The 24,291-nt window shown below is 37.4% G+C and overlaps 1 protein-coding gene across 1 annotated transcript in view; it reads left to right on the top strand.

The window, feature by feature from the left end:
* The first annotated feature begins 15,649 nt into the window (after positions 1–15,649).
* The window catches only part of UBA6 (ubiquitin like modifier activating enzyme 6), an 80,762-nt gene continuing 72,120 nt past the window's right edge, over positions 15,650–24,291 (top strand). The window contains exons 1-2 of the mRNA XM_037150028.2: positions 15,650–15,768; positions 19,025–19,087. Of these exons, the coding sequence (XP_037005923.2) occupies positions 15,698–15,768; positions 19,025–19,087 (134 nt within the window). The 5' untranslated portion in view covers positions 15,650–15,697. The remainder of the gene's footprint in view (positions 15,769–19,024; positions 19,088–24,291) is intronic.

Here is a 24,291-nt window from a genome sequence, read left to right as displayed (position 1 = left end):
AAATTTCCTCCCCTCTCCCCTCTGGTCCCTGTCAGCCTGTTCTCTATTTCAGTGTCTTTGCTTATATTTTGCTTGCTTGTTTGTTTTGTTGTTTAGCTTCCTGTTAAAGGTGAGATAATAAATAAATAAATAAATAAACAAATAAATAAAAAGATGTATTAGCAGCAAAAAAAACATTTTAGGTTTGTTCAAATTAAAACTATAAATTATTACACCCACATTATTACCCTACCAACAACACTGAAACAGGCGTTACTTCTGCTGGATCCTGTATGTGAAATCTAAAGAACAAAATAAACAAAACAAAAATAAGCATATAAATACAGAAAACAAACCAAGGGTTGTCAGATGAGAGGTGTTTAGGGGCTGGGTGAAAAAAGTGAAGGAATTAAGAAATACGAATTGGTGATCACAAAATAACCATGCAAGTGTAAAGTACAGCATAAAGAATATAGTCAATAATATTGTAATTACTATGTAGGGTGATAGGTGGGTCTTGTAAACATCAGGGGAATCACTTGGTAAGTTATAGAAATGTCTACCCACCATGCTATACACCTAAAACTAATATAAATAAAATTGAATGCCAACTGTAATTGAAAAATAAAATTTAAGAAAAGCAATATATATGTATATATAATATATATATACATTATATATATATATATATATATATATATATATATATATATATATATAATCAATACAATACTTCTTTTAGTTCAGGTCTCTTTTTACCCATTCCATGAAAAAAGGAATAGAATGAAAACAATGGTACTATAATATCCATTACAAGAGAAAATTATATAAGGTACTTAAAAGACATTCAACCACTATTAAAAAGATTTCATTTACTTATTTTTAGAGAAAAGGGAAGGGGGGAGAGAGAGGAAGAGAGAAACATCAGTGTGTGGTTGCCTCTCACATGCCCCAGACCTGACCCACAACCCAAGCATTTGCTCCAACTGAGAATAGAACCAGTGACCTTTTGGTTTGCAGGCCAGCACTCAATCCACTGAGCCATACCAACAAGGTTAACTTATTTTTTAATAGGTAAAATACCATTATATTCATCTGAGATATGTAGTTCCACACATAAGATGAAATGTAATTCCCAAATATTGCGGGGTATGTGGACTTGTGGAAAGTAAACTGCTAATCGGACACATGATAGGTCTTTCCTTCTCTTATTTGTCTCTTTTAATACTTTGGTTTTTTAGTGTTGTAGCTTGTGGTATTTTTTCCACATCCTACTTCATCATCCAATTCTGTCTCCATAGGTCCTATTTCTCACCACTGAGCTCCTTCCTTCTGTACTTTCATTCTTACCTTCTTTTTTACTAAAGTCATACCTTTAATCAACCAATCCATTTTACCAACTTCACAGTTGAATTGGGCAAGGCTCAAAATTTTTAATGGAATAAAATGCTCGACTTTAACTTGAAAGTCATTTATATTGATATGACGATTTCATAGCTCTGCTAGATAACATAGGAATATATATTCACAACAAAACCAATCTTCTATAAATCTCTATTATTATATACTTATTCCTAAACTTAAAAATTCTTACTTCCAGATCTAAAGGCAAAAATAATATATATATACAAAATATATCCTAAGGGCTTTATTAAATATGTGTTTAATGAAGATATGTCAGTTTGGCTCTTATATGTTCAGGACATTTTCATATTTAGATATGTTCTCAGGCACTTTTTGACATATTAAGTAAAGGGCTATTCAAAATCTTGATGTAAAAGGTCTTTAACCTATGGTCCATGCAAAAACTATATCTAAATGCACATGCTTTTTTATTTCTATTTGTATCATATTATACTTTAAAAACATTACCCTGAGAGGGGTTTATAGGCCAAACTAGATGGCCGAAGGAGCTCATATCACAAAAAAAGGTTAACAATCCATGATTCTTATGTATTTATAAGAAAGCTTATTACAACAAAAATGTATCAGAATGTATTCATTTGTTTATATACATGCATAATAATGTCAATATTGAAACTGTATTGTTTCAATTCGATTACTCATCACTTTCAAACTTATTAAGCCTCATAAGGCTCACTATGTGATGCAAAACTTAGCAGAGGTAAGTGTATTGCATGAATATGATGGTCCACAACTCATAATGTGGGTATGGACATAAACTAAAGTTCATAGTCCAAAAGGTAAATGTAGCTCTTAAATTAAAGATACGCCACTCAACAAAAGACATTTAATGCTTGATATCACAGTCAATTACTCTATGTCCAATTACAATTAAAGAGAGAATCCAATATATCAGATAATTAAGATTCTATCTTGGTCATCTCTTTTATTTAGCATATAAATCTGGTTTAAAATTTGATTTCCTATTGCAGCTCAATTTACTGAAGAAATTGCATGAACTAATGACAATGAATTGAACAGAAATTTCACTAATTCAATTTTGGCCTAAGAAACAGAGCTATGATAGCTTAAAAACAAAAACATTGAAGGGATGGTACCACAAACATTATATTCTAGGGAGCTTAAATCAGTGTAAGTTTGAAAGTTCCTTCAAGTGACCTGATCTCAGAACTTATTTGGTAGTCACAAAGAGATCTTTGTGGACAGTTAAAAAATATTTCGAATTTAATCTATTTTGAGTTTAGCTTACTTTCAAATGTTGAGCCAATTTGTTGATAATGTCTAATTTCTATAAATTGCATCCATAGGAAGCTAAGTAAAATAAGGTTCAGCTTAATCTCTAACTAAGATCATTTAAATGTTAACTTAATCCTTATGGTTATTAAGTTTTGTAAACTCAACTTTAAAGCAACTAGTCTAATTTTTAAAGTTATATAATATATAGAGTGCATGCATAGGAAGAATAGAATACATGCAAAAAGTGTTGAAATAGTTATCTCTGAGTGATAATTTTTTAAAAATTACTTTCTTGTGAATTCCTCTAACTTCAAGTTTATAAAATAAATATGTATTGCTTTTATAATGAGAAAAATACAATAAATGTTATTTGTGTGTGTGCTTGTATGACTTTTATCTTATGCATACCTGTTATGGTAGAATGATATCTGCTGTAATAGAAATGTCTGACTAGAAGTGGCTTTTTTTTTTTCATTTCATGTTACCTGAAATCCAGAAGTAAGCAAGTAGACAGGGTGAAATTCAAAGTTTTGAGTCATTTTTTCTTCTTCTACTAGACTTGACTTTACTGATTAGAAATTAGTTGTCACCAACTAGAAGTCTCAAAAGCAGAAACAACAGGTGGCTTCTCACTGGGAACCTCTCCTTCCCAGAACTTCAGCACTTCCTCCTAAACTGGCTGCACCTGGAACGCATGACAATCCCTAAACAAATATTGGGTTAGCAAAAGAGTCCATTTAGGTTTTTTCCATAATTATAAAAAGACATATTTTTCATTTTCACTAGTAATTTTATTGATTTGGATACTTTGAGTATGTCAAGTATCTCCCACATAGTACAACATTGATTCTTCTCAATTAATGTCTCAATTTGATCACTATCAACTTCAACTGGTCTAGGTAGACTGTGGAGCATCATCCAGCACGAAATCTCCAGCACAAAATTTTGCAAACCACTTTTGACACATCCAATCATCACGGCACCTTCTCCATACACTACACAAATCTTTGTTGCATTTCAGTTGTATATTTACCTTTCTTGAAATAATCAAGCATCGTGTGCCAAAAGTGTTGCTTATTTTCTTCCATCTTCAATATTAAAATAGCAACACCAAAATTCACCAATTTCAATAAGTTTTTTTAAATGCACAGTAATATGACAGCATACAATACAATCTAACAAAATTATTGCAAATGAAGTTAAAGACAATTAAGTGCTACTAGAGCCATCTTATGGAAAAATAAACAAACATTCTACCCAACCCAATAACTAGTAAATGAGCAGGGTATCACCCTAAACACTGTAAGAGTGTACTTTATCGTATAGAGGCAGTGTTCGATTTCCTGAACATTTAGCCACCTAATAACTGAAAGGAAAATTGTAGTTCTTAGAGACTTTTGGTCAAGATAATGGCATAGGTAATTGCAGCTTGCCTCATGGCACAATCACATCAAAATTATAACTAAAATATAGAACTACTTTCACTCAGGACCATCAGAAACTGACTTAGACTGAAGTCTAACAAGCATGGAATTCGAGAAACCACATCCAACCAGACTGCCAGAAGGGTGCAGATGTGGAACAGGCTGAACCCACAGTCATCCTGTTCATGTGTGGTGGATAAAAATTCATGAGGGATATCTCAGGAGTGAGGAGTCCCAGCCCCACACAAGGCTCCCCACCCTAGGGTTCCAGTACCAGGGAGATAAATTCCCAAAATTTATGGCTGCAAAATCCAGCAGGGATTGAGTCGGTCGAAGAAACTGTTGGAGTCCCAAGTAGTTCCTCTTAAAGAACACACATATGGACTTACTCAAACTCACTCCCTCTGAGCTCCAGCACAGGGGTAGCAGCTTGAAAGGTACCAGCAGCACACAGGAAGAAGGTGAAGTGTCTGTCATGAAGGTAAGAGCTGGCGGACAGCTTTCTCCCAAACAGACAGGCAGGCAGAGGCCATTGTCTCTTTTCTGAACCCTCTACCACAGAGCCACAGAGTTGGCAAGCTGGTGTCATATCTGATATTCCATCAAACTGGCTAACACTGTTTGACCCCCCACTGGAGATCCCCTGAGACTCTGTCTCCCCCCCACCCCTGCCACAACTTTTCCATATGAATGGCTGGTCTTGGCTCATTCTTCACAACTTCCTAAATCCTCTCAAACAAGAAACAGTCAGCCTCAGTGAGACCCCAGCCCCTGAACCACTTGCTAAGTGGGCCTAGGCCTGGTACTAGCAGCAGGCAGCCTAGATTCACAGGTTAGCTTTGCCTGGGAATCTCCAAGCCCAGCACAGATAGCAGCCATCTCAGATTGCTTGATAGCTTAGGCAGGGTGGACCTGGTCAAAACAAAGGTGAGGGTTGAATTTGGCTTGCACCACCTGGGAAACCCCAGGGCTTATGCACCTAGTGGACAGCTATAGACCATGTGGGAGCACCACTACCATGCCACCACACAGCTGATCCTCCAAGAAGGATGGAGGTTGGTGGTCATTGGTCACAGCCAGCTGTTACAGCTGACTGGCCTGGGAAAACCCTTCCCTTTGACCTGCCAACAGCAATCAAGGTTCAACTACAAGAGGGTGTACTCAGCCCACATGAGGGGTGCACCTTAAATACCCAGCTTGGGTGATAGGGGAGGCTGTGCCACTGTCCTCTATAGGACACCCACTTCATTAGGCCACGCTAACAAGAAAGGGAGGGATAGCAGCTCTACATAATACATAAAAAGAAACACAGGGAAGCTGCCAAGATGAGGAGACAAAGAAACATGGCCCACATGAAAGAATTACTCAAAACTCCAGAAAAAGAGCTAAATGAAATGAAGATAAGCTATGTATCAGATGCAGAGTTTAAAACATTGGTTATAGGGATAATCAAGGAATATAGTGAGGACCTCAGTAGCATAAAAAAGATCCAGTCACAAACAAAGGATACATTAATTGAAATAAAGAACAATTTACAGGGAAACAACAGTGGAGTGGATGAAGCTGAGAATCAAGTCAATGATTTGGAATATAAGGAAGTGAAAAACAACCAATCAGAACAACAAGAAGAAAGTAGAATCCAAAAAAAAGGAGGATAGGTAAACAGCCTCTGGGACAACTCTAAGAGGTCCAACATTTGCACCACGGGGGTCCCAGAAACAGAAGAGAAAGAGCAAGAAATTGGAAATCTATTTGAAAAAACAATGAAAGTAAACTTCCCTGATTTGATGAAGGAACTAGACATGCAAGTCCAGAAAGCACAGAGAGACCCAAATGAGACAGATGCAAAGAGGCCCACTTCAAAGCATGTCATTATCAAAACGCAAAATGTTAAAGATAAACAGAGAATCTTAAAAGGAGCAAGAGAAAAGCAGTTAGTTACCTATAGGGGAATTCCCATAAAACTGCAAGCTGATTTCTCAAAAGAAACTTTGCAGGCTATAAAGAATTGGTAAAAAAAACATTCAAACTCATGAAATGTAAGGACCTACAGCCAAAATTGTTCTATCCAGCAAAGATATCATTTAGAATCGAAGGGCAGATAGAGAGCTTTCTCGACAAAAAAAAAAAAAAAAAAAACTGATGGAGTTCATCATCACCAAATCTTTAGCATCTGCAATGTTAAAAGGACTTATTTAAGAAAAAGAAGATCAAAACTGTGAACAATAAAATGGCAATACATACCTGTCTATCAATAACTGAATCTAAAAAAAACAAACTAAGCAAACAACAAGAACAGTGATAGAACCACAGACATGGAGAGAGTTTTCATGGTCTCCAGATGGGAGGGTTGTGTGGGGGAATGGATGAAGAGGTGAAGGAATTAAGAAGTACAAATAGGTAGTTACAGAATAGCCATGGGATGTAAAGTACAGTATAGAAAATAGAGTAGCTGAAGAACACATATGCATGACCCATGGATATGAATGATGGTGGAGGGATTGCCTGAGAAAGTGGTGGGTGTTGGGTGGAGGGAACAAAAGGAGAATAATTTAGATAACTGTATGGTATAATCAATAAAATATAATTTTTTTAAATGTACTTCTTTTTTTCATTTGTGTGAGTGTGTGTGTAAGAGAGAGAGCAGAAGGGAAATGTTTGGGGGTTAGAAGCCAGATGTAGCTACTACAATCACCAATTAACTTCTCGAAATAAACTGAGACTATGTATACAATAAAGTTTAAAGAGCAAGTAATTTAAATACAAAGTATAAAGACTAAATACAGTTCTTAGAACTTAGTATTTGTACAACAAATGTAGCTGTAAGGTGAAAGAACAGATTTTTTTTTCACAATCTAAATCCAAACATTTCAAATTCCAGCAGTTAGAATCTTCAGCCAATGAAAAGAGGGTAAATTCTGCCCAATCATTGGCTTTTCGGAAACTCTTGGTCCCTGTTTTCTGTCTATTTTTATAACTAGTCCATTGAGTAAGAAATTTGCATAACTTTAAAAAATTCTGGCTATCACTTCAGATCCAGAGAATAATTGCCCAAGATACTAAAAATCAAAAACATGGCAACCTGAAACAGATTTCTTACCAAGTTAAGAAAATTTAACTTCACAGATCCTCCATTGCCCTCGCTGGTGTGGCTCAGTTGGTTTGGGTGTCATCCTATAAACTAAAAGGTCACAGGTTTGATTCCTAGTCAGGGCACATGCCTAGGTTAGGGGTTTAGTAGTGAGGGTTCATACAAGAGGCAATGGATCGATGCTTCTCTCTTACATCAATGCTTCTCTCCCTGCCCTTCCCACTTCCTGAAATCAATAAGGTTGTCCTCAGATAAGGATTAAAGAAAAAGCTTCTCTATTAATCAGCCCCCTCCTGAGACCCTGGAAAAAAGGTCTTCACATTGTCATACACGTTTATGAAATTCACAAAAATAAGACATAATTGCAATTAGTTAAAACCATCACTTTTCACTGTTACTTCCCCTCTGCCAGACTTCTGCCCTCAGATAATAGACATGGAAAGCTTTGGGATCCAAGCAAAGGGAAGATGAGTTACGGATATATTTGTACTGAATCTAGAGAAATATTATATGGTTCTTGTTCACTTTCATATATAATTAAATCACATTTAACCATTACAGCAAGGTTCAGAGCATAGTTATAGATAAAGTGCTATATATATGCTAAGACAAGTAAACTATGTAAAGCACTGTAAAATTCTTTTTGGTATCTCTGTGTGTGCAGAAATAATACAAGTTTGCTGCCTTAGTGTTTCTATTAGGTAACAGAGGAAAGCATCACCTTTATCAGTTAGGATGCATTAAGTTACAAGAATGGGAAACACAATGCAAACTGGCTTAAACAAAAAGACATTATTTCACATAACAATCAACCCAGAGCTAAGTTAATTTAAGATTTTGGCATATCTGCCACAGCATTTTTTTTATCTCAGAGCTTATCTGTTATGATCAGAGAAAACCTCTAACATCTGCTTACAGAACAAGCCTGAAGGCACAAAAGGGAATATTTCCTCATGTCAGTTTGTATCAATAGGGAAAATCTTCTTCAGTAACCCATAAGCCTAATACTCACTTTTATTATCCAGAATTCCCTAACATACAAATGACTAAACTAGTTCACTACAAGGAGATCGGGATTGTGACTATTTTAGACCAATAATAAACCAGTACCCAGGGTTAGGGAGAAATCGTTTCCCAGGAAGCTCATAGTAGCCCTATATCTGAACAAAACTGAGATTCTTTTAGCAAGAAAAAAAGAAGATCTCTTAATAAGAAAAAGAAAAGGGGTATGGAGTCTGTCAAAATGCCTTTCAGGAACTTAAAATACTAAAGGGCAGTGATTAAATGTCACCACTGAGCATCATTTCTGTCCACTGGAAGTATTAAAAGTGATAGGAATATCCCCCTCTTTGAAGCAATTACTAGATCGATCTACAAAACTTGGTGGTGAGCAAATGTATCATTTGCCTATCCTGTTCTTTATAAGTTGCCTAAGACTTAGAAAAAAGCAAAAACCTCACCATCAGAGAGCTCATGATTCATGCAGGCAATTTGCTATTATTATTATTATTATTGTTGTTGTTGTTATTATTATTATTTAACATTATCTTTCATTGATAATAAAGAATCTGCAGGAAAACTATTCTCAGTAGCAGTCTAAAGTTGTTATTACACTGATTATTAAAAACAGATATCTTTATTTCCACCTTATTGGAGAAGATAAGCTGGATTCAGTGTCATTCCCACCTCTTTGCTTCCTGCATTAAAGCATCTCTAACCACACTGGTAAGACTATTGTCAAGATTAGAAATATCCATTATGAACTATACTGCCTGGAATATGAAATCCGGCCTCCCACCTACAGCCAAGTGATAAGAGGAATGTGAGAGATGAGTCCTTCAACACCTTCTTCAGTGAGACTGGCCCATTACGCCGCCACAAGAGTGCGTGTAAACCTAGAAGCAATTGTAAGTGAGGTTCACCTGAGGATGCCATTGCTGGCATCACTGGCAAAAAAAAAAAATGTTGCAAATAGCTCTACCTCTAGGCACTACACCACTGAAAAGGAAATCCTTGACCTAGGATTGATGGGATTCAGAAGCCAGCTGACCTAAGCCAGCTGACCTAAGTCCAGGTCTTCAGGCTTCCTTGGATTTCTGCTGGCTGGTTGTAAAACCAGTTTCTATTTTGCCCGCAGGCTGATCCTTGGTTATAGGAACAGAGTTCTTCATTTACCCTACTCTTAGTCTTTCTTAGTGATACCTAAAGTCTTCAACTCCATCTACTCTGGAGCACTCTGATTGTGCTTTTATATTAGATAATGGAACATCTATAATATTTGTATAGAAACTGTAGTATCAAGCACCCAACATACAATCCCCTTAACCACTTAGCAACCAGACTGTATGCTTCATCACTGCTTACCTCAGATTTTATGGTCCCCTGAAAGTCTATCTGTACAGCAGGATTCCATACCAACTTGTTCTCTATATCCATACCTACTTCATTTTGAACACATATATCCCAGTTATCTTTGCTTGCAACCACAAACATTGTGGTGCAACATTCTGAGTTTTAACAGACAAGCTAGGTGATTCTAATGAGGGCAAAAGTTTGATGCTCACTGGGCTAGACCATCTGCTATCAAATAAAAAAAGATGAGGAAAGAAAAACAGATAATGTGAACATTGTTTCAGTCAACAAAAATATGTATAAAATGCAACAGCATACTTTAGATGGCAACTGAGTCTGATGGTGGCTGAACGTGGATCTCTGGAATAGGGCTCTGAATGTCCTCTTTCATAAAGGGACCACGTTGCCTTCACCCCCAGTTAGGATATCCTGATTCATTTACAGAATATTGTCTAGAAAGCCATGAGGACTAGATGGCCCAGTTAAGGATTTTCGGTTTTGTCATCTATTTTTTATCATTATTAGCAGAAGATTGAACTTGGGAGCATAATTTATCATATTTTATCTTTAGTCACCGTTGCTTACATAGTTAAAGAAAACAGTAAAATGTCTTAAAAATTTTACTTCCATTGTTAATCTGTATACAGCTTCATCATAATCAAATGGGACAATTTGAAATGTATCTTGATCCCTGGTTGGCATAGCTCAGTAGATTGAGCACGGGCCTGCAAACTATACAATTGTGGTTCGATTCCCAGTCAGGGCACATGCCTGGGTTGCAGGCCAGTTCCTGGCAGTGGACTCACGAGAGGCAACCACACATTCATGTTTCTCTCCTTCTCTCCTTCCCTTCCTCTCTAAAGATAAATAAATAAAATCTTTTAAAAAATGTATCATGATATTCTGAATGGAATCCAGAACAGATGAAAGGATATTAGTGGAAAACCTGGTAAAATTTGAATAAACTGGGTAGATAGTTAATAATAGTGTGCCAATATTAACTTCTTATTCTGACAAATGTACCATGATTATGTAAATGTTTTCATTAGGGAAAGTGGGTTAAAGAGTATACAAAAATTCTGTTTTGATTTTTACATTTTCTGTAAGTCTAAATCTATTCTGACACGAATAGTTTGAAGTGCAGCTGTGCTATGACTGTAGAATGTCCCTGTGCACACATGCTCGTGTGTGTGTGTATGCACACAGGTAACGCCGACACGACAGAAATGAAGGAAAGGAGGCAGTGGATCAAACTGGGGAAGGGAATTAAGCTGGGAAACCGCAACAGTGAAGCCAACATATTTTTAAACACTACACAAAAAGAATGAAAGAGGGAGCCCTCAGAAGTTACGAACGTTTTGCTGAAACACCTGAGAAAGCAAAAATGAGTTTGGACTGAGAAAGTTAAGATCTGCTTTGCCATTTATCAAATACAGACAATAGACACAGATAAAAGCAACTACAAAGTTAACAGAAAACAGTATTTCTCTCACAAACATGCTGTAAAGTGTCACAACCCCCCCACACACACACTTTGAGTAACTACTACTTTTTTACTTACAGAGAGTGCTTTTTCTGTATAGTCATGGATTGTTAAAAACTTGTTCTCTGAATGACTTTCATTAAGATTGAAATATCCCACTCTTGGATAGAAGATCTATGTCACCGTGACACAAAGAGACAGCCTTTGTTTCCAACCCAGGGATGGTCAGAAAAAGGGTTTGTGGAAACAATATGTTACTGGACAAAGAAAGGGCCTGTTTAACACAAACAGGAGTATGCAGCAAAGAAAAGAAAGTGTTTAATTTTAGGAAGTGGCCCACACCTGGAATCACAGGTGAGCTAACGCTTGAAGACCTGGCTCCCTGATGGTGTCAGAGGATGAGTTATATGGGGAAAAATCATTAGTCATGGTGACTAAGGGAGTGAGGATCATAGTCTCTCCTGATTGGTCAGTGCTAGTGAGTATTTGATCAGGGCATCTGGTCCTGATGTCAACCATAGCATTGTTTCAACTGGTTTCACAAGCATGCAGTCTAGGGAGTTTTTCTGGAGCTGAAACACAACTGAGACCTACATGTTATCTCTAGTTGGACCAAAACTATCTCTGGGGTTAACAGACCTCAAACTTTGTTCCTAAGATTACTTCATGCTGATCAGAACCTCTTTGTCCTGGATGATTAAGGGAGTGGTCCTGCAAGAGAGAAGAAGGCAGGTGAGTCAGGGTGCTGGATTAAGCCATTTTGAATCAAAAGGAAAGACAGGAGAAAGGTCATTCTAAACAAATGAAGTTTCTACTGAGTTATAAACACACACCTATTTAAACTTTTTAGTTTCCAATGAAACAGCACCCTGGGTCCATGTTGCAGTCTAGCCATAATGTAGACCCCTTTATACAGAGCCTTGCTTTCTTTGGAGCCTATCAAAACACTTTAAAACTTCACTTTAATTTCTCTTAAACTCTACAGCCAGGGGTATAGAACCTTTTAGTGTTTCTGGGCCACACTGGAAGAAGAAGAGTTGTCTTAGACCACACACTAAATAAACAAACATTAGCAAAAACTGATGAGCAAAAAAAAGTTTTCAGTAAATTTCTGATTTCGTGTGGGGCTGCATTCACAGCCATCCTGGGCTGCATGTGGCCCACGGGCCACAGGTTGGACCCCCTGCATCTACACAATCCAAAATTCCTATAATAAACCTATTTTTCCTTTAAGGCACTTCATGGTTCTTCTGGAATGCGGACTCCCTCCTTGCTTTGGGCCAGATACCTGACTTTCTTGGAATATAATTTTGTTCCCCATAGGCCAAGGCTCATAGACTAGGAAGCCAGCCTCATGCTAACTGTTCAGAAATATGACTTTCACATAAAAATTAGCAACAAAAAACATCAAGTTTATGTCCTACACAAAGTTATAAGAAAAAAAAAGAGAAACTTCCAGGTTGAGATTTGGGGCTTAAAAATTTACTGAGGCAAAAAGCAAACCAAATGCTGCTGCCAGTCAGCCTGGACCTTTCGAAGGCTTTGGTTGATTGGTCCTCAGATGCCAATGCTGACAGGTTTTTGGATGCCGAAACTTTGCTTTTCTCAGGTGTTTTCCCTCATTAATTGAAATAGTTGATTTTTACTAGTAATTTAAAATTCTACCAAATGTTTTTCTAATTAAACTCAGACTTAGCTAATAACAACATGTTAAGGCCAAGTATAATTCTTGTCCAGAAATGTAATTTTGGAAGAAAATATAAAGACCCCTAGATTCACCATTTTAAAAAAAAGAAAAAAGAGAATAAGGACTATAACATCATTACAGATAATGAAAACATGAGTGAAAGACTTGCCACAAAACTCTAAGTTACTATTTTGAACCTAAAAGACATTAAGAAAATGATACAAGATATAAAGAACATGATTTAGAATTAGAAAATCTTAGTTAATTCAGTGGAAGGATCCTTTTACAGTGTATTCATATTTTAAATCATGTTATGTATTTTAAATATCTTAGTTTTATTTGTCAATTATACCTCACCAAAGCTAGAGAAGGGTAGAAAAACTCAGAAATGAGGTGACAAAAAATGAGGAAAATTAGTTACAAGCCATAAATTAGCAGGGACACAAAATCTAATAACCACAAAAAATTGGGTCTTTTTCTGTAAGAATCTGCACCAATACTTAGGCTGAGGCATCTCTAGTCATTTTGGTTTTCTGATGCTCATTCTGCAATAATTCTCTAGGGATTATTCAAAGAAACAATTGTCTCATCAAATGTTGGTAACAGTTTATACCATCCGTACATGAGAGTTGATTTAGTTAGATATTAAATCCTTGGCCACATTTTTTCCCTTGAAAATCCTAAATGTCATTATATTTTCTTCCCTGTTACAAGTCTGATGATATTCCAATTTTCTTTTCCATTTGTAAATGTGACAAAACATTAAAATCTATTAAATCTGAATATATTATACTGTATGTTTGAAATAATTCACACTATATTACACCAAACCTAAGATGACCTTAATTTTAAGAGCACCATTGTTTCATGTATTTATGAAAAATACATTCTAATTTCAGGATTGTTAAAATACCAAGAATTGTGGGTTTCAACTAAAATTATGTAGGTCTCAGGTAAAATATACTACATTCATTTTCTGTTGCTAAGTAACAAATTACCAAAAACACAGTGGGTTAAAACCACATAAATTTATTAGCTTAAATTCTTCGGCTCAGAACTGGGGGCACAGCACACCTGGGTTCTTTAGCCAAAGCTTCACAAGGTTGAAATCAAGATTATCAGTTGACCGTATTCTGATCTGAAGCTTGGGGTCTCCCAAACTCATGTAGGTTGTTGACCACATTTAGTTCCTTGAAGCCCACAGCCGACAAGGGCCCCACTTCCTCATTGGCTGTTAGCTGGAGGCCGCTGTCAGTAACTAGAGGCCACTCCCCTTTGTTTCTATGTGGTTTCCTCCCTCTGCAAAGCCAGCACCATAGATTCTCTTTCATATCAAATTGCCCTCACACTTTGGCTCTTTCTCCAGAAAAAGCCCAGTCTCTTTTGAAAACGTAGACAGGCAATACACAAGTAAACAAATAAATATAAACCAGAAGGTGATTAATGCTAAAAAAGAAAATAAAAGAATTTTACACTTGAATTTCCCTCTGTTTAGAATATCTTCTGCTAGAATATCTAGCATGGATCATTTAATTTAGGTTTTGGCTCAAATTTCACTTTCTCTGTGACTATCTAAAATTGTCTTCCTTCTCCTCCCCTAGTCCCTATCTCCCGATCCTTTACTTTCTTCAAAATATGTACTTTCTGAAATTATCTTTTCATTTATTTTCCTCTTTCTGGCTTCCCCCAATGAGATCGATGAAATCATGGATCACTGTCTCTATCACCCGATTATTGTCTAGTCGATAAGTCCTAAAGTTTCATAGGCATTCAATATTTAGAAAGGAATGAGGAAGGAGAAATTGGAGAGAAATAGAGAAGTTGGCATTATTTGTGGAGTGGACCAAAGATATTTGTATTAATTAACTTTAGAAAAAACAGGGGATAAGCTGAGTGCTAGAGCAGAACCTTGAAAAAATGAGACAATTTGTTTTTAGTGGTTATGTATAGGGTATACAACTGGATTGCGAAGCCTGAATGATGACGTGAATGAGCAGCATGAAATTTTCAGCTAGTTGGAGATGTACAATTTTCAAAAGTGAATTGAGAGGCATAAAAGATACAGTTTACCTGGACCATCCCTCCACACTAGAAATATAAATTTATAATTAAGTAAAATATCTCGCATTGAAAAAGATGATGTAATATATAGTAAAGGTATATGCCAATTTTTAAAATCCAACAGATTTTTTTTCCAATTACACACTGTTATTTAGACAACATCAGGCGCGTTCAGGGTGGTATGGCCGTAGACTCTTATTCAGAATGAAAAACAAATCCTAATGATATTGTGTGCCACTAATTCTTGTTTTCTGAGAAAGGCGAATGGGGAGTCAATGGAAAAAGAATTAGATGAAAGGCTCTTAAACATGTGTTCAGGTACTTAACCTGGCAGTGACTAGTATGGAACCAGCTCTATGACCTTGACCAGATCACTTACGCGGACTGTAAGGTCCTTTCCCCACCCATAAAGTGAAGGGGATAAACTGGGTGACCTAATGCCATTTATAGCTCTAAAATTCACATGATTCTATTAAACCTGTGACAGTGCCTAATATGCAGTACACACCCTTACGTGTCAAACGTATAACGTCCTGAAATGGAATCCCAGGCTGGAAATCTGGAGTTACCTACTACTAGTCTCTGGTTATTTATTTTAAAAACGAAGGGGTTTCCACTTCTTGCTACAAAACTCAAGAATTCTGATACGCAGCTTTATCATTTTGTTGGTCACTGGAACCAGAGCTGACGCGTAACTTTACTGTTTTGGTTCCTTTTACACCTGCCGCAGCCTTGCCTTAGCTGCAGCGCTCACTGCAGTCACCTGCAGCAAAGCCCGCCCCCCCAGCCACACCCAAACCGGAAATCAGGACGCCCCTGGGGTAGACGGGAAAGCGGGGCGGGATGCGCGCTCCCCAGACCCGCCCCCTCCGGTGACGTCACCGTCCGCCCCTTGACCCCCGCGGCCCCGCCCCCTTTCCTGACTCCCTGTATCCCGCGGCGGCGCTTCTCTGAAAGCAATGGAGTCATCTGAGCCTGTGATCGCACCTCAGGGGGAAGAGGCGTCCTGCTCTTCCTGGGGGACCGGCAGGTGAGAGGAAAATTGTGGGCACGAAAAAGCGAGGTGGCCAGCAGGACCCTGGCGCCGGCTTTCCTCTTCAACCTTTCGCGCGAACAGGGAGCGCGCGAGAGGCCGCGGGGCCGGGGCAAAACCAGCCTGGACGTGCGGGGAGAGCGCGCGTGGTGGGTGTGGTGGCCTGGGCTCGCGCCTTTGCGCCCTCGGCTTCGAGGGAGCGGTAGTCCACTTCTCGCCTGTTTCATCGCTTTCTCAGTTCCGGTTGAGGTCTACCATCCTTCTTCCTCCCAGTCGCCGGACGGCAAGGGTGGCGGGGAGGGCTCCAGCGGAGAGTTTTGGTCCTCTTCGCTTGGGTGAGCTTCCCAGACCTGGTGCCTAACACATTTTTCCCTCCTTTCGGTAAAAACAAAGCTGAGTGCCACTATGCTTGATGCTCCACTGAGCTCCTCCTTTGAAAACTATTATATTACCGGAGGGAACTTGATAATAAAGAGTCAGTGGCAGTCAGGACATCCTAAAGACCTCTGTTGACCAGTTGGTTTTGAGGTTCTTCGCGACTTGTCCACTCCTAGAAAATCACGCACGTTCGTGTAGTTCCTGTTTCAGTCATCTTTTAATTAATAAAGCTGCCCTCTACCAAAATACAATATGCCAAAGATAGTGGTGGATATATGATTTTGATCTAAAGTGAGACTTATATAAACCTGTAGCTTTTTCACGAACTCCGGACTGAAGGGATGCTTTTGATACTATGGTTATTGCCTGCTGTTGCCAGCATTGCCAAATTCACCTACCTGGGGGAAGTTATGCAGTACGAGCAGAAACTCCCAAAAGAAAGCATCTTTGATTGTGATTTTTGAACCATTCCAGTAAGGCAGAACTTTCTGAAAAGTAAATGCCAGTCATATTAAGTGACAGAGTTGATTAGAATATAGGTCTTCCCATTTTTATGTAAGATTTACCCACTAAACTTTTGCTCTCCATGCAAGGAAAAGAGCTAGAGAAAATGTACTAGAAATGAGAAAACTGTAATACTAAGTTTTGTTTCTTTTTCATGTTCTTTTACAATGCCAAAACAGGTTATTATAGTTTTAATTAGATAATTGATCTCTTAAACACAACTATCTTCTGGCTTGCTTTCATAATTGTGATCAGGAATATTTCTAATAGTTATCCATTTAATTAACCAGAAACTGATATTATTTAATGGTACCAGTCAATGTTTTGTAAGATCAGTGATAACATTTTGATTAACTATATTTACAAATCCTTTGGCTTATATTAATACCAGGCCTAAAAAAACTGGATTCTAAAACTGAATTTTGTGCTATCACATTGTTTTTAGAATCCTTTAATTGATAATTAGCACTTCCCAGAGCCTGGAATGGATTACACTTTTACTAAGAGGATATTGATCTTACCCATCACCCAGGCTCAGGCCCAAATGTCTCAGGCTTGTCAGGGAGCCATTTCTGTTTCCCAATGCTTATATTATCATTTTCTTTGTGTGCCATGCTGAGAAAAAATTAGGATGAGGTACGGTAAAGGATACATCCCTATAAGTATGTCTTGTCACAGTAGGGTGATTAACTTTTTAAAGACACTGATATTTTTTTAGTGCCTTCTTTATGCCTACTACATAAGAGGCAGTAGGCAGTGTAGTGCAGTGCCCAAGAGCTAGACTGCTTAGATTCAGATTCTTGCTCTGCCATTTACCTGCTCTGGCTTTAGGAAGGTTAAAGTTAACCTCTGTCAGCCTCAGTTTGTTGTTGTTGAAAACGATGACAGTGCCTATTTCATTAACTTGCTGTAAGGGTTAAATGAGTTAGTACATCTAAAACACTTAAAATGATGTGGGCACAGTGTTAACTCTTATTAAATGCCAGCTCTTTTAGGTGTTTGGAATACTGTAGTGAATTCTTAATGGGTCATATAGCTATAGGGGAAAGCAAACAATAAACAGCTAGTGGTAAGTGATCCGAAGAAAATTCAGCAGGTTAATTAATTAGGGAGTGACCTAAGGAGAAGGGGAGCCTTTTGATTGACAGGGTGATCAGGAATCTTCTGTGTAATATTTGTGAGGGAATATTTTAGTAACTGAGGATCTGAAGGAAAAACATTCCAAGCAGAGGGAATACCAAGTGTAAAAACTACAGTGGTAGCAAGCTTGGCTTTTTAGAAGAAAGTTGTAGGAGTTGAGGTGGGAGAGATAATTGGGAGGTAGACCTTACAGGCCCGTTTAAGCATGGTAAGGTATTTGAATTTTATTCCTAGAACCAAAGGATAGTTCTAAGTCTGGGAGTAATGTCTTACTATATTCTAAAAGATTTAGGCTATTAATGTGGAGAATAAATTTAAGGGGAAGGGCCATAGTATAAATAGAAAGACCAGTTAGGAAGATTTTAAATTAATTCAGACAAAATACGATGGTGGTTTAGCATGAGATTATACTGATTGAAATAGTGAGACATGATCAGATTTTGAGATCTCCTTGGAAGAAAGACCTAATAGGACTCACAGATAGAGAAAATGAGGGAACAAGTTAAGAGGATCCCTAGATTTTTTGGCCTGAGCAAATAAATGGTTGGTAGTTCCAGAAACTGGATTGAGAAATGCCAGGGAAGCATAGATTAAGCAGAATGAACTAGTCTGTTTTGGACTAGTTAGGTTTGTGATACTAATCGGACATCAGAATAGAGATATTCTGGCAGATGTGTAAAATCCGGAGGTCAGAGGAGAGATCAAACATGGAGAAATAAGTTATCACCAGTATATGATAAATTCCATGTATTGAATGAAATTATCTAGGGAGAGTGTGTTTTAGAGAAGGTTTATGAGCTGCATGATCAAAATTGCTAAAATACAGACGCAAGAGAACGTGTATTGATGATGAAACAACACCTGAGAATAAAACTATGGGTTATAATTTTGACCTATTTTTTTAAAATCCAGGTAAATTGGTAGATAATAAAATACACATGTATCTGATTTATAAAGCCTACTTTGGTAACTGGTGAATCTGATCCCATGTATAATTGATTGTTACCTTACAGCAGAGGTCCTCAACCTTTGGGCCCACAGCCGGAGGTGAGCTTCGATGTAATGTGCTTGAATCATGCCGAAACCATCCCCCCAGTCCATGAAAAATTGTCTTCCAAAAACCAGTCCCTGGTACCAAAAACGTTGGGGACCACTGCCTTATAGGATGTGAATATTGAAAAATCATGATTGCCCTTATAAATTGTGTGTGTGTGTGTGTTTATTTTTTCAGCACAAATACACATTTGCCCATCATGTCAACAGAATCGGTGGAGATTGATGATGCATTATACAGGTAAGAATTTTGTGGAAACTGAAACTTATTTTCCCAGTTCTTTGTTCTCAAATAATGGAGTAGTCTATTTGAAGATATCATTAGGCCTATACTGAATTTTGTAAATATATCTTAAGAGTTGCTCTTGAGTTAAAATATGATTTCTGGGATTTCTTTTTAACCGTATATAGCCTGAAAGCTAGAATAACATTTAAATACCAGTTGCTTTAGGCAATATGAGTAAGAATGATTCTGCTGTCTACTACAAAATATACCTCTTGTTTTTGGACGTGAATAAATATTTATGTTTTTGATAATGCAGGAGTCTCATGAAAAACAATCCATTCCACTTTATGTATAGTTAGTTATTTAGTCATAGTTATATATTTATATAGTAGCATCTAGAAAATGTTTACTTTTCAGTGTAATCTCAATAACATTTGCACGTTTGTACTACATAAATAGTGGAGAAGTATTGTATGATTGAAGAACTGTGGTTCAAATGGAATTTAGTGGGACGTTTTTTACCATACTTTTTCATGAAATCAAAATACTTTTTTCAAAATTAAAAAGAAACTAAAACACCTATGTTGCTGTTAATGCTAAGAAATTTTTTAGTACTTCATTTTTTGTGTATAAGATAGTATAATCTTGGTTTAAAAGATTTTAACTTTCGTTTTCATATAATCCTAACAAACAGATTTTATGTAGGTTCAATCTGGAAAGATAAGCTCATGTGTTTTGAATTCTTTATATATTTTTAATGTGACATGCAAAGTCAATATATTGATTTCAGATCTGTTTTGTGCTATACACTTGGAAAAAGTGATTAAAGACTCACTTAATTTTGCTTATGTGAAATTTTTTTTACCATGTCTTTTCCAGATTATAAATTATTTCAGAAGTCACCTTAAGTTTGGACTATTAATTTATAATTATGATGTTCTTAATGTCCTTTTAATCATATTCTTGGGATAATAAGCAGCAGTTCCTTGAGATAGCATTGGTTAATTTTATTCATTTAGTTAAAATCCACATGAAACTTTTATATCCCTCCAGTCCAGAAATTGCTGATTAATAAACATAATTTTTAGTAAACCAGAGATCACATTTTCTATTTGCAATGCTATATAAGTAGGCTGCAGTTTACTTGACTGAAAGTTACAGAGTATATCGGTTTAGGTAAGATGTATAGCACTTCATATATAATCAGGTACTGCTGGATCATAGGTAATTTTATTTTTAAGAATGCCCATACTATTTTCCATTTCTTCTGGACCATTTGACATTACCACCAACAGTGCATGGGAATTCAAATTTCTCCACATCTACACTAACACTTGTTATTTTCTGGGGTTTGGTTTTTTTGTTTGTTTGGTTGGTTGGTTTTATAATTGGCATCCTAACAGATAATGAGGTAATATTGTGGTTTTGCATTTCTCTGCTGATTAGTGATTTTGAGCACCTTTTCATAACACAGTAACGTGTGTTATCTATTCTAGTCCTTGCTCATTTTTTAATCAGGTTATTTCCGGCGGAGGGGGGCATTGCTATGGAATTTTAGTTCCTTATATATTTTGGATATCAACCCCTTATCAGATACATGGTTTGCAAATATTTTCTCCATTTCTGTAGTTTACAAATATTTTCTCCAATTCTGTAGTTTACCTTTTCACTTTGTTGTTTCATTTGCTATGCAGAAGCTTTTTAGTTTGAAGCAGTCCCACTTGTCTACTTTTGCTTTTATTATCTGTGCTTTAGGTGTCATATTTAGGAAATCTTTGCCCATATCAATGTTAAGAGTCTTTTTCTTCTAGGAGTTTTGGTTTTAGGTGTTACACTTAAGTCCTTTACCCATTTTGGGTTGATTTAGTGTGTAATACAAGGTAAAGGTCCAATTCCATCTTTTGTGTGCAGATACCCAGTTTTCCCAACACTTTTTGTTAGCCCCAACTTACCATTTTCTCTGAATACACTGGCCATGCTAAACTACTTTTATACCAAGTGTAGTTTATACTTTTACATCTAAATCGTCTATTCCCAGAGCTCCATTTTGTGCCTCAAAAGCACCTCCCTCTTACATTTTAAGACTCACTCACCGGTCTACTCTGATATCTTCAGTTACTTCTAATCCTTTCAGCTCAGTCCTAAAGCACATTGTTCTTGTTGCAATTAAAGTACTCCTCACATTGTCTCAGTTTTTTTTCCTTGTATGTCAGCCTTGACAGGCTATGAGTTTCTCAGAGTTCAGGACGATGGCACGTTGTCTGATACTTAGAAGATTCACATTAAATGATATTGAATAATGAACAAGGCAGAGGGTTCAGATTGACTTGTGGTCTGGAACCCTGGATACTTGGCAGTTAAATGAGACGGCAGGAACCAAAACTGAAACAGTCAAAAGATATGACAGAAAAGTCTGAAAAAGATGAATATGGTACTTGGCATTGAGCAATATTGGTATTAAAAGAGTCCTTACACATATCTTCCTGAAGCAAAACCAGTGCCCGAGCAAAATACAGCATTCCCTCTGCTCAAGTCTGATATGAGGAGGCTAAAGACACCCTTACATCTGGAAAATTCTGACAACTGAACAGAAAAGTTTCTGTTTTCTCTGGAATTAGGTTATTTTGAGCAAATGAGCATCTTTTTAACATACCATACATTCATAAATGTATTTTTACTTAAAATTAAAGAGGACATGTAACTTTTTGGCTTTTTTTTTTTTTTTTGCTTTTTATTTATTTATTTATTTTCCTTTTTTGTTTTTCTTTTTATTTATTTATTTTTTATTAAATTTATTTTTTTAAATTGATTATGCTGTTAGTTGTTCTATTCCCCCCTTCATTCCCCTCCACCCTGCCCCCCCATCCCCACCATTACCCCCCTTTAGTTTATGTCCATGTGTCTCAAGTCCTTTAGGTTCTATATTTCCCATGCTATTCTTGCCCCCCCATCTATTTTCTATCTACTGTCTATGCTACTTATTTTCTGTACCTTCTCCCCCCATCTCCTCCTCCCACTCCCCTGTTGCTAACCCTCCTTGAGATCTTCATTTCTATGTTTCCACTCTTGATCTAGCTGTTCTTTTAGTTTGCTTTCGTTTTAGGTGTGGTTGTTAATAACTGTGAGCTTGTTGTTCTTTCACTGTTCATGTTTCTTTAACTTCTTTTTCTTAGATAAGTCCCTTTAACATTTCATATAATAAGAGCTTGGTGATGATGAACTCCTTGAATTTGATCTTATCTGAGAAGCACTTTATCTGTCCTTCCATTCTAAATGAAAGTTTTGCTGGATAGAGCAATCTTGGTTGTAGGTCTTTAGATTTCATGACTTGGAATATTTCTTTCCAGCCCCTTCTTGCCTGTAAGGTCTCTTTTGAGAAATCTGCTGACAGTCTGATGGGGACTCCTTTGTAGGTGATTGTCCCCTTAGCTCTTGCTGCTTCTAGGATTCTCTCCTTCATTTTAATCTTGGCTAATATAATGATGATGTGCCTTGGTGTGTTTCTTCTTGAGTCCAACTTTTTTGGTACTCTTTGAGCTTCTTGGATTTCTTGGAAGTCTATTTCCTTTGCCAGATTGGGGAAATTTTCTTTTATTATTTGTTCAAATAATTTTTCCACTGGTGGTTGTGTCTTTCCCCCTTCTGGTACCCCTATAATTCGGATATTGGAGCGTTTAAAGATGTCCTGGAGGTTCCTAAGACTCTCCTCATTTCTTTGAATTCTTGCTCCTTGACTCTTTTCTGTTTGGCCATTATTTGCTTTCTTCTGGTCCACTCCATTGATTTGAGTCCCAGTTTCCTTTTCATCTCTATGGGTTTCCTGTGGAATTCCATTAATTTCCCTTAGTTTAGCCTTCATATGTTTCTCTAATTTGTGGCTATAGTCAACCAGATCTGTTAGGATCCTGATGACCAGTGTTTTAAACTGTGCGTCTGAGAGTTTTGCTATTTCTTCGTCACTTAGATTTATCTCTGGGGCTTTGAGGTCTTCCTGCGACATTTTTGGTCTGTTCTGGCCCTTTAAATGTGAGAAGCGGCGCCTTGGACTCCCAGGTCGCTGGGTTGTGACGCTGTATGTGGGGGCGTGGTCAGAGCGGGAAAATGGCGGCGCCCTGCGGCTGGTCCATCCGCCCACTCCCTCGCCCGTCCGCTCACCCACAGACAGGCAACCGCAGTCAACACGCAGTACCGCCTCCCCACCGTCTCCTCAGCAGTCGCTCACCCGGTGGGTCGCTCGGTCGCTCACTAGGTCCAACCTTGGGCCTGGAACCCGTGCATCTGGATTCGCGCGTCTGGACTCCGCGCCTGGGTCCGTCCGACCGGAGCCCTCCCGTGCAACTCCTCAGGAGACGCCGGTTTCGCCCCTTACCGGTCGGGCTGAAGAATTTGTTGTTAACGGACTTCCGAAAAGTTCAATTTTCCGTGTTCTGGTTGTGTTCTCTTGTGTTAATATTTAGTTGTCCCTAAACTTGGTTGTGTGAGAAGGCACGGCACATCCACCTAAACCTCCATCTTGGCGGAAGTCCTACTTTTTGGCATTTTTAAATGGTTAAACTATTAATATCTTTAAAATGTGTTTTTACAGTACATAGCAAGTCCTAACTGGGTCACTTGTTTTAAAACCGAACTCAAAACCATCGCCTTACATGTTTTGTAAAAAGCGACAGCCCCGGGTTTTCAAAATTCCTTCTTCAGGGTACCACTTTATTTTCTAGCCCATGAACTTTTTGGCATTTTCTGTGTTGATATTTGTAAAGTCAGTACTTTAAATATTGTTTATTTTCTCCCAGATACTATAGTTGGTATCTGGTTAATATTTACTAGGTATACAGGTATATGATGTGAATATTTGAGCCTCAGTTTATAATTACTTCTAAATAATTAGGCTTTCCTACAAAACTAAAACTCTCTAAAATCTACAAATCTTGAATATTAACTAAGTTTCTAATATTTGTATATATTTAGTAGGAAATATTTTGGGGGTAATTGTAATACCTAGTTTTACAAAGTGTCTTTCTGAATACTTTTCACTTTTTCCTTATTACTGCTCATTCTTGCCACCTCATAGTTACTGATTAACTAAATCTGAAATTGTTCTCACAATCTAAAGACAGAGGCATGCGTCTATTTATTTTCACATCTTTATTGCCTGCAAATGTTGAGTGAGTTAGACTAGAGCCAGTTCTATAGGTAAGGCCATTTCTTTTTTTTTTTTTAAC

Source organism: Artibeus jamaicensis, unplaced genomic scaffold (assembly GCF_021234435.1).
Source record: "Artibeus jamaicensis isolate MK-2021 breed Jamaican fruit bat unplaced genomic scaffold, CSHL_Jam_final contig_908, whole genome shotgun sequence".
Taxonomy (NCBI): Eukaryota; Metazoa; Chordata; class Mammalia; order Chiroptera; family Phyllostomidae; genus Artibeus; species Artibeus jamaicensis.
Note: the sequence above shows the minus strand (reverse complement) of the source record. Positions and strands in the feature narration are given on the sequence as shown.